The 12032-nt window shown below is 37.9% G+C and overlaps 2 protein-coding genes across 4 annotated transcripts in view; both read right to left on the bottom strand.

Annotated features, from left to right (window-relative positions):
- Nucleotides 1–4946, bottom strand: part of LOC139978985 (RNA polymerase II elongation factor ELL2-like) — a 28612-nt gene extending 23666 nt beyond the window's left edge. The window contains exon 1 of one of the 2 annotated variants that reach the window (XM_071989622.1): nucleotides 4730–4946. In XM_071989622.1, coding sequence (XP_071845723.1) covers nucleotides 4730–4864 — 135 coding nt within the window. In that variant the 5' untranslated portion in view covers nucleotides 4865–4946. The remainder of the gene's footprint in view (nucleotides 1–4729) is intronic. The other variant, XM_071989621.1, reaches the window with a different exon arrangement.
- A 2324-nt stretch (nucleotides 4947–7270) lies between these two features.
- Nucleotides 7271–12032, bottom strand: part of LOC139978984 (nonsense-mediated mRNA decay factor SMG5-like) — a 34560-nt gene continuing 29798 nt past the window's right edge. For both annotated transcript variants that reach the window (XM_071989619.1, XM_071989620.1), the window contains exon 20: nucleotides 7271–9084. In XM_071989619.1, the coding sequence (XP_071845720.1) occupies nucleotides 8862–9084 (223 nt within the window). In that variant the 3' untranslated portion in view covers nucleotides 7271–8861. The remainder of the gene's footprint in view (nucleotides 9085–12032) is intronic.

The following is a 12032-nucleotide window of genomic DNA, read 5'->3' as shown; positions in this document are numbered from 1 at the left end:
GAACAGGTAATGCCCTACCCTATCAAAATGTGCTATATAGTCTTGTCCCCTTTGTATAGTTCAATAGTTTTTTGTCTCCCCCCTCCCCCACCCCTTGCCGTGATGTATTATCTCCAAACAAATACTTTATCCAGAATAGGTTAATTGCAAAAATCTGTCTGAGAAGCCTGGCTCAGCAATTAATAAATACAATAGCTTTAATAGAAAGATCACATCCATGAATAGTTTGGAATTGAGTATTGAAGTATAGAGTCCCGGTCCCACGTAATCACCAATCAGTCCACGAGTTTAACACCCGTGCTGTTACAGACTTGCTGAGACCGACAGCTACTAGTATAAACACTGTACAAAGCATACATGTGTATCTACATTTTGCTATTTTTCTTCTTTTTTTTCTTTGAAACAAAAACCAAAAGCATAAACAAAAGGCTCTCTTATGTGACCCCAAACGTACACCTGGTGCCTAGGAGAATCCAGACAAGCCACATTATGCTGCAACTTTACTGTTTACCTAAAATTATGTATCCATATCTTTTCAGCCGGCAGCCATCCTGTCAGACAACTGGCGTTGTTCACTGTTTACAAATACTGCAGTTCATTCTGTACTGTGCCTTTGGGCTGGAACGACATCATTGTCTCCACATGTAGGTGTGTATTTATGTCATTAAATTTTATTTTTTTAACAGACCATGAAAGGGGCAGCTGTTTAACAACATCAAAGTAATTCAATCTGTTTCTAAGTCTGGACTTTTTACCTTTGTTTCCCCGAGATGAAGAAATTGCCAACAAAACCCCAGACACAAGAACCAGACATGACTATAGGACATACAGGTGTATAATAACCCATATGGCAGTTTTGCATCAATGTTGCAGTATGTACGGAGCAAAGTTAATTTGATCATCACTGCATTTCACCATGTTATATGTATCAGCATATATGTGTCATGTGACTAGTTCTCCATCCTAGAAAAATGCCATCTGCATTACCCTTCAAATTCTAGCAAGCTACTGTACAAAGCTATATCAAAAATCTCTGACAATAAACTTTATTGAACAAAAGTCATGGTACTACCTCCATACTACTGCTGGTGCATCCATGTCAAAGGCACTAAAACTCATAGCAACAGCTTGTCAAGCTGCTTGGCACTGAAGAGGACTGATAAATGACAGCGCCCTCTATTAACTTTGTTCGCCACTGAGGAGTCCCATTACAAATGTTGGTAATGTGAAATGTCCACAAGTGTTACAGTCAAAAATAGTCTCAATTGTCGATTCTTAGCGACTTGTTTTCTTCTTTGTAGCATAATGTATTTGCGGGTGGGGTTGGGAATGGGGGTGGGGTGGGAGAAGGGAAGCTGGATACTGACTACCTTTTACAGTGAGATTAGGTACACAGAATATTGAGTACTCTCAAGACATGATACTTTCTTGTTTAACCTAATTTGGGATATTTTATAAGTGATGACAAATGGATAAATTTACTTGTCTAGACTTTCCCATTTATTCATATAAAGTTTTACTTCTGTGCCCTAGTTGCCATCCTTTTGGGAATTTCCCCATTAACTCTTCCAGCTGAATTGATGATTGTGAAGTATACAGTAGGATGCATGTTTCTACAACCCAACATTTACACTTCCCTTTAACATCATCATTCCACAGTGTATTGCAAAATCCATGGAGTTAATAAATGCTGCCAGAGTTTTTTTTCCATACAGCAAGGAAAGATGGTTCCTATGGCAGCTCTGTTTGTGCTGCTTTTTTCTCACCAAATTCTAATTCTAAATTAAATTGTCATTCAAAAACTTTTGTCCACAGGTATTGCTTTTCAACATAAGTGCAGACATACAATGACATGCAAAAGCAAATTATCAAACATTTTCAGAATTTCTCAAATTTTCTCCAATGTTTAATCACTGGTCAAACTAACATTGATGTATTAACATTAACAGAAACCTTGTATATTAAAATCATTCTCCACTGCATGAAACCCTTGTCATTGCTGCAAGTATACAAGGACTAAACTGTCCCATCTCTATGAACATTTGCACTGATTCAGAGGACCTTAGCAACCAGTGTACACAATTCTAACCTGTACAGGGCCATGACATTAACTCATCAACATAATGACCATTGGGAGTATTAATACTAGTCATTCTAGACCGTGCAACCTTGTATTCTTCATAATATGGCAACAGACAGGACAAAAGAGGGCAAAGTACATATCTATACAAGCTGCAGGGGAGGGGGGGGGACAGAGATAAAATTGCAATTATTCAATGTCAACAAAATCAGATAAATGTAACAAAGGCAACACCATGCCAGATAAACTGTTGGGATCAAGTTATTATCCTATTAACCTGTTTGCATTGTGATATATATTTACAGTTGTTTACATGTACTTGCTAGATACATAGAACTGTACCGAACTTTCTAATCTTAGTACCTGTAACTAGAAGTGCAAAGAATCCAGATTTCAATCAGAGTCTATGATTAAGTTAGAACCATGATTCTAAGCAATGATAAAATGCATTATAACCACAGTCAATGATCATCAGATGAGGTCAACCTTACAGCAAATCTACAGAGTTTCAATCTGGTAGATAAATCATGATGGTGCCTACTAGGCAAACAGTGTGACTTGTTGAAGGTGCACTTAATCTGATTGTGCTGCAACTGTATTGTACACACTGTACAGCTGTGGCATACAAAGCGTGTAACAAGTGACTATACTGTATATATACTGAATATATACTGTATATACATACATATATATATTTATATCTTATTTATATATATATTTATATATCAATAGACATATATACAAGAGATATATGGCAAGAGCGAGAAGTTGTTGCACCTTAAAATCCAATCCATTAAAAATCCCTTTTAAGAAGGGAAGCACAAGGGATGGTAGAGGGAATTGAAGACCTGTTAGTGTCAAATGAAAGTTAAGGGACAGACAAAGAAAAGGTTTACTATGAGGAACAATGAAAACAATTAATGCAACATTCCTAGTGGGAATAAGTTTTAGGTCGCAGTAATAATGTAACTTGAAAAGACCGTGCCAGCAAATGTGTATTATAATAAAATAAAAATGGCCTGTTTGATACTGTTTTGTTACTGTACATGGGCCATTTTCTATTGCGTACATTGAAGTATTTAAACAATTAATTTTTACTAAATTTCAACATCCAATGTACTGCAATTTGCTTTTTCTGTCCATACAATAATCAGTCTCCCAAGACAAAGTTCAAACTAAATTTCCTGCATTATACTCTGTTATTTTCATACATGTACACACATCTGCTACATAAGTTACAGAAAGACCTTCACATGACCAAGTTAGCTATGTCAGTAAACCATTTTGCTTGCATCAATTTTCCTCTTGAAATGAGAAATTTACCTCTCTTGAAAGAAGAAATTATTCAACCAAAGTTTACACAAAGAGGAATTCTTACAAGTACCCTACAAGAGGTTACAAGATTTAGCACTGAGTTATCTTTCTAGTCCTTGATATATCGGGTTTTCGAAACCTAATCTGCTGATAAGGTGAACAAAAGCTGTGGCCTTTTTCTTCAAGTGCCACTGAGTAACACTATGTAGGTGAAAAGACAGAGAGCTTTGCATAACCTCTAAACTATGTTCTTAAGGTAGCAATTCAGAGGTCAATTGTTCGTAATATGCGACACTAACATCACATATCATCACTGACACTGGCATATATGTGCAGTGTATGCCTATCTGTAGACTCCAAGGCCACATGCCATTAGATGATCAATATAACATTAATACAAATTTCACATCTTGGAAAGTGATAAATTAACACAGTGGACAATTGGAAATACATTCCCTCTGCACTTTGCAAAAAGAAATCGTCACACCCTGTCCGCCACCAGGCCTATGTGTTGTCAAAAATTTGTGACCTCTGGTTATCCAGATGTTACTTGAACTGTACAGGAAATTGTAACTGAAGATGATATCAATTTCTGAATCTTATCCACTCCCCCAATAAGGGAATGTAGCACATGTATACAACACTATGGTGGCCACAGTTTAATTGGATGATGTAGAATCTGATTCAATTAGATAACATCGAATATTTAAATTTTGGCTCAAAAGCATTTGAATAACAGTGCCGTAGCTTCTTTTTTTTTTTTAAATCTTTGAAAGCACTGCCAAGCAAAATGGGTTAAACTGACTAGTTATGAGTTAAAAGTCCCACATCTAGTTTGAAGAACTGAGTAAAATTTGTCCATCCTAATCCTCTTTGTGAAAATAAGAACTGATATGTAGACTTAGTGAAAGTCAATTCAAGGAAATCACTGGAATGTGCCAAGTATAACTCGCATACAAGCCTAGCCCAGTCTAGGCTATAAAGTGTTCTGAATGTTATTTGAATTCAGTCTTAGAAGTCACTTCATTTCACTAGAATAATACGTGAAATATCTTAGAGAACCTTGGTCTGCTGACTATGAAGAAAGAAAGACACGTGGCACGAAATATCCGTCAGTTAAATCTGTCTTACATAGCTTGCCTATTACATTCTCTATGTAACACAACATGCCATATGGAGGTGGAAATGCTGAGCAACTGAAACACTACCGTGTACGGTGAGTAGATCAGTTCAGAGTTACATTTCTATTATTGTGTACGTGAATGGCAATGCAACTTACAGTATTAGCCAATGCGAGACGAACACTGAAATATTTTGCGATCGTGGTAAACTTACCTTCGCTTTTAAATATTCTTCTAAACTTTTGAGGGAAGAGTCGGTAAGCTTAAATTGCAAGATTGTTTTGTCGGCACCAGAATATCCACTGCTCAAAAGGCCATATTGTCTCCTGTTCTCCAGCCGGGAAGCCATTTTCCCTAACAAGCCATCATTTACTTGACTTCAACAAACCCTGTGGTACGTGCACTGTACATGTAGTGCACCTTCGCAGATATCATATGTAAATGTATTAGTTCAGAGCAGCGGAAGAAAACATTCAAAGTAAATATTCATATATGGATATTCATATTTTAAATCCCACCATCTCCGTGAATTTTAGAGGATCTGCGTAGTAAAGGGGCGGAGCTTAAATTTCCGAGAAAAGAAGCTATTAGTCTTTTCTCACGTCAGTTTGGTTCATTTCCATGTCAGCACAGGAAACGCGGATTGATTGGTTGCTACTCTACACTTAGCTCCATAAATGATGTACTTTCCAACAAAGGGTTAATAGCTGACCCTGTTTGGGATCAATATTGCTTTGAAGTAGTCAAATCGAGGGCTCTTCTTTTGCCACGTATGTTTCTGTAAATAACATTACTAGTACAACCAACCTTCAAAATATTGGATCGGAAAGTGAGAATTTTTTCTATTCTCCGCTATTCGCTCAAATAATGTTATATATATATATATATATATATTCCTTTAAAAAGAATGATAAGTTGATAATATTATGCACTACAAAACATGGTCACAGCTACGATGTTAGGCAATTTGGGCTATTCGTGCATCAGTTACGTGAAATGAAGTTTGGTTTTCAAGCCCGGATTAAATTTTGAAACAACTGCAACTTTGAATGGAAATGGTTACGCTTATGCGCCTATTTTTGCATAAACAATATCAGCACATTAATCTCAGTCCGGCTGCGTGACAATACAAGTTTATTGAACAATTTGTTTAACCCCTGTAATCAAATTTATAGCTCCTCCCACAATTTTCTCCTAATCGTGATAGGTTTATGCCACGGTGTGCATGTCATGTGCATGTTGAAAGTTTCGAGCAGCAAGGATCGGGACGAGATTTAAAAGCAAGTTAATTTGTTTCTTGCTTCCGTGGTAACATTTTCCCATCGAAAGGGCAACACTGTGTAGGAAATTTTGAAGTCGGAAGAGCACGTGTAGCGTTTCATTCATCCTTGAGGAAAAATCATTTGCTATCATTCGCGGTCTATCATTTGCGTCTCGTTATCCGTGTACCCTTATGTGGCAAAGTCCGTAGCAATGGATTCTCAGTTGGGGAGGGGGAGGGGCGCAAGTAAACGGGGAAGGGCACAATAGTATGCACTAGGTGAGGGTGGGAACTGCCCCAGCCTGGCTATGGGCATGCATATATCTAACATCTTACTTGCTTCAAGTATAGTCCTGAGTGTCTCAGAATCATCGACATATACTGCACTTAACTCCTTTATCCCCCTCCCTGGCCCCATCCTCCCTCCTCCCCCCCCCCATATAGAATGAAATATTGTTGGCGAGATTAGTTCCGATCGTGTGTTAAATTTGGTTTAAGTAGACCTACTACTAGTAGATCTGATGAGCTTGGGTGGGAGAAGGACTTCAGTCAAGTAGGGGGCCAGTGAATATATTGAAGGAAAAATGATGACTTCAAAAGGCGGCCAAAATGGTGACCTAACTATATCTGGGCCAGATCTACTACAAGGGGCATAAAATCATAGTTAGATTAAAACGGAACTTCTGTACTTGCTCAAGGGTACCAACCACAAGGTTGTGCAGTCCAAACAGGCTGTCTTGTTGGAGGTATTGTGTTTGAAAGGTTTTCCAGACAATGAACTCAGTTGACCAGTGGCGGAGCTAGGGGTATTGGTCAAGAGGGGCGAGAATGGTCTGTAGGGGCGCTTTCGAGACTATCTAAGCGTAGCGCCACCACAGGTTGGCGCGTAGCGTACAGAAATTTTTGGAGTAAAGATACTCCCTAGATCACCGGATATGACCCTTTCCGGGCCTGGCTTATTTGCAGATAAACGAAGAATAATTAGGTGTCATCGCCAAATTACACCAACAAAATGTGATAAATGTCAATAGGTAGATGAGAGCGCAATAAAAAAGTCAATAACCACGAATAAGTGGAAAGTGGAAAAGAGCTGAAAAGGGCGCTAGCAGTCCTTTTAAGTCCGCCAGGGTGGGGCGGGCATCTCCCCCCCTGACTGTATGGACGCTCAGCCACTGCAGTTGACACTTGACCTGAACTGATATTTGACCATAAGTAAAAACCGATGAGGTTCTTGCTCCCCCTTCAAACAATATAAATGCAAATTCTTGAGTTCAATCAAGTGGTATTTTAGCAGAAATTTACCACTGACCAGATTTGGGATTGATCTAAAATCAGATTTTGACTTCCACCAAATGCAAGAAATATCTCCAAAAGGGTCCTTTTTACTCAACAAGATATGGCATCAATTGAAAATAAATTCTCACATATTTACAAACATTTATGACTGCAAACATTCCTTCTGCCTTCAGAAAATCAACAGCTAATTTGATAGAGTACATTTTAAGAATTTATTTTCACCCAAGAGTCTACCTTTAACAAAGGTAAGAGTTTACATTTAGCAATCATAACAGGAGTTTGAAGTAAGATATTAAGACACTGGTTAGCTTTGATAAATATTTTATACTTCGCTATATGTGCGAAGTTGTATACCTAGTGAATAGCCTCCTAGAGCGTGGCACCACATGATGTACTAGGATTTTAAACAAATACTCTGTACCATACATATACGGGTGAATCTACCATGCACACTTCATGCATGTCCACAAATACAATGATAAATTGACACTACCACACAGAATTGAAAAATGGAAATGCACATTTGCAATGCGTCAGACTGTATCTGGTAATGATTTTCTCAATACCAATCTCAATTTTTCATATCTTTCAGTACACTTTTACATGTTAAGTCAGTATTAATGGCCAATACATATCTAAGTTGACGTATGTTACTGAATAGAGATGCAACCATGTCATGGAACCCCATCACTCCCCTCACCCCCATCCTTCCGTCAATGAGCTAATCAAACAGCAACATACAGGAAAATATTGGATTAATAACACAGAAGTCATAGACAAACATTAGTTATATTTGCATAATTCTGTTCACTCAAAGCAGGTTTCTTTTCCTTCTTATGCCTTTACACACTTAAGCAGAAACCATATGCTTAGGTAGTACACTTACTGAACGAATAGAGAGCAGACATACCTAAGCTAGCGAAATTTGCATACAACAATCAAGGCACACATTGCCTATTGTTACCACTGACCTTTTAACAACTTGCTATTTTGGGGGTCTGATGGGGGGGGGGGGGAGATAGGGTAGGAGGTTTGAAAGGGTACTTCAGGGTAGTCCATGAGGAGTTTTGTACCCATTTTTTGAGAGAATCTGGTGGAGGTTGAATACAGTAATGCGATTCCAGTAGTGAGACTAAACCAAGTGCTTCCAACAAGTTACATGTGATGTGTGAGAAAATATTTGCATTTGTTCAACCTAAAATTTATCAACCAATACACAAATACTACTCTTCTTTTTGTTTCTTTTTCCACAGTCAACGAAGTTGATGCAGTTTTTAATCTTTTCTTTTCTTAATGTACAACACCCTGTACTCTGTGCGATGTACCTACTGTAACATAGCAAGTTACAACTGAGCAATGGACTAAATTGCTATCAAATCTTCAGTTGATAGAATGTAAGGTCTCATAATCTCCTGAGCTCACTGGTTTAAAATCCCATTTCTAGGCTACCATATCTTTCCTCTTTTCATATTTGTTTAATATCATTTCCTAGTCAGCTTTCTGTTGTTGGATTAACTTATAGATATAATATTCCCTAATTTTGTTTTTTCTTTCTGCATTGAACATCCTGTCATTAATGTTCTTTGTTTTTTTTATATTTTCATTTCAACAAAACATGCTCAATTTCTAGGAAACTGTTTCCTGCTTAACACATTCTTGTCTGGTCAAGTACTGTAGGGGAAGACAGATCTGCAATCCTTTTTACATAAAGCAATAGTTCTTGCTTCTGGGGTAAACAATATAACATTAAACCTCCCCCCCCCCCAATGGAGAACACTTCCTCTTTCAGTTAGTTGATTTCTTTCCATTTCTTGTGAAATTCGACCACATGGCAGGTTTCCACACCGTACTCTTTAGCCATTTTGATGGCATACTGCAAGGCTGGGTTTTGGTATCTGGTGAAGGCGGTGTCCGTTAGTATCACGACTAAACCTGACGACGACTTGACTGGCCCAACGGAAGGTTCCTGTTCGGCAAAGTAAGCTCCACACTCTACAAGACTATAAAAGGACCTACAAGAAAGGGGGGAAATGTGACATGAAAAGGTTATACCTGGTAACATGCGAACCGAAACAAGGAAATGAAGTATAAACCGTTCAAAAGGTATAATAAGGTAGTAACACATTGCACTGAATTTGTGGGACACACAATTTTCTGTCATGGGATTAAAAAAGGTTGATAACTCGTAAACCACACGCCGATCTTTCAGTAACGTTGTAGGGGCAGTGAGTTATGGGTCAATACCACATGACTTGGTCAGTAGACTCAGTAGGATATATATTGATGGCCTGAGGAAAACTGCAGGTTAAATATACATGTATTATTAAACTATACTGACTCTATTAATATCAAGAACTCATTCATAGCTCTTATTTCACAGAGAAGGAACCTTGTGTCTCACGTCATCAATCTCAAAAATGGAAAAACAACCTTTCGAAGACTTTGAAGAAACACAACCTATCGAAACTTTGCAGAAAATGATGTTATTTTGATATTTCAAATATGGCCAATAACTATGTCAACAACAAGTGTTGTTCTTTTCATTCAGTAAGTTTTGTAGACATTATCGATTGGTAAAAGAGTTAAGAAACAAACTCGAAGTCGGTTAAATCTTCTCTCCCCTCCTCGAGGTATTACATGGACTAGATAGATATCAGAAATGGTCAGAGGAATGGACCAATCCTTTGACGGTGTCCATTGTTTCACCAAACCTGTGCAAAGCAGGTCGTCCATTCATAAATCATTTGCTTTACATGATCCACTTGGATGAGATCTGTAGCCTTCTAGTGCGTGTGAAATAGTGATATGAAGCGTATTTTGGTCTTCAAATGCAGACCGTGTCTTCAAAACACTACAAGGTGAATTCAATTAAGACACAAGTACTTCTAGATACTTTGAACAAATAAACATTCAGTAACAATTAATTACAAAACAGCTTGTCCAGTATACCAAAATGAAAGGACAAATGTAGGAAAGGTGGAAAAAATAAAAATTGGGGCAAATAGAAGAAAAGATTGGGACTGAGACAAACATGTATCTACATTACTAACAAACTCAACATAAACAAAATATTGTGTATCTAGTCCTACTGATACTGATAGTTTTGCCCCTCCATGCATACTGTGACACACCAACTAATCAAAGTTTAACCTGGGCCTTTTAACTTCTGAAGCCATAGGCAATTACCTTCCTCACAACAATTATGGTTTGACTAAAAGGAAAGTTAATTTATGGAATTTTACACTTATTATCATCTGTCAGTTGTAACAAGCTTCAGCGACTCCACTTAACACTCGATGGGAAGAAAACTTTCAGTTACATTACGAAAACTGCAGACGTGTGTCTGCGCAGTTGATGACCTCTACTAAGCTATCACTCCTATGATATCATAATTCCTGTCTGTTTATTAATTTACTGTCTACTTTTCTGAACAGCCTCCTTTTGGTAATGCACAGTTTACTTCAGAAACTTCAGAAATTTATAAAATATAAGAAAGTGAAGCTACTGAGACGATTTGCATCTGCTGTGGGAGTTGTCCTACAGAGGACTAGTTGTTTACGTCAACTTCAGATTCACAGATTATAACTAAAACAGGGCCAACCCCCAGATAGGTAAAGTGGTAAATATGCTATCGCCCTATAAGCTGCTGCTCTGTTCACCAACCTACACATCTCTCTCTCCTACAGTGTACATCCTACAGTGGACTTACTGAACATTTTCCATATTTTAGCTATGTTTTGTTTCAGACAACCAAATTTACTGTTCAGATGACCAAATTGTAAGTCCTGATATGTCCGTGGGACAACCAGAGAAAAATCCTTAAAAAATTTGCTCTGAAATACGTGTCCAGCATTATACAATTTGAAGAGTTGGAATGTTGGATCTGGATATGCTAGGAACCCTGGGATAAGAATAGTCTGGCAGGTAACCAAAGTTCTACATGATATGATAAGGAAGTGAAAGAATAATGATTTCATCATCAATTCAAGTGTAGGGTAATTTAAGTGAAACAGTAATTATCACTTTCACTGCAATCTACAATTTGAAATTGGCTTAACTTTCCTTCTTATAAAAAAATAATCAATCATGTTTATAAACAAAAGGATACAGCGTAGGCAGCTTAAAGCAGTTTATTTGTTTTGCATGCATACTCCCTGAGCTTGTCCTTTCAGTATATAACTCTTAATGAAGATATGTCATGGGATGTCTTGTTCTTCTTAATTATTAACAACTGTGAAACTTCAAAAAGTGCTAAAATATTTGAAAGAATGAAGAGAGCATAGTAACCTTTGATAAAGGCCTAAGCAACCTTCTCAGAGGTCTTAAGTGATACGATATTGGTGTGATTTCCAGTCTGACACTTTTATTTATTTTACGAGAGTCATTTTTTTTCTTCTTTTTCTTTGAGAGGGGGTGGGGGAGAGGGAGGGAGTAGGGGTAGGCCACCATGACTCCATCCAAAATCAAAAAGTCCCAGACAATACTTCTGGTTACTATCAAACAAGGCACTCATCTGCATTTGAATTAACAGGACCATGATCTACACATCCAAGGAAACGGAGATGGGCAGAACGTTTTATCTCATGGCGGTTAAAACTCTATCAGCATTCAAGCAGACATCTTGATGCCAGAATAATGAAAGGATACATTACATTATACAAGATATTTAACATAACCAGAGAGCTGCTACAAGAGTCTCTAACATGATCCACCCGACGTCATCGAAAGGAGGCAGAAATGATGGCACGTTGGTGGCAACACTGATGGCAAACCATGCAACATCACTGATGTCAAGTTGCCTCATACGACCATGTGATCCATGTTTCCTCTTATTTTCCTTGGGCCTTGGTGCTGAACATATATAGAGTATTGAACACCCACTCCCAACCCCCCCTCACCCCCTATCATTGATGTCAAATTGCCTCATACAACCATGTCATCCATGTTCCTCTTATTTTCC

This window comes from Apostichopus japonicus, chromosome 13, assembly GCF_037975245.1.
Source record: "Apostichopus japonicus isolate 1M-3 chromosome 13, ASM3797524v1, whole genome shotgun sequence".
Taxonomy (NCBI): domain Eukaryota; kingdom Metazoa; phylum Echinodermata; class Holothuroidea; order Aspidochirotida; family Stichopodidae; genus Apostichopus; species Apostichopus japonicus.
The sequence above is the reverse complement of the archived record's forward strand: the minus strand, read 5'-3'. Positions and strand labels throughout refer to the sequence as shown.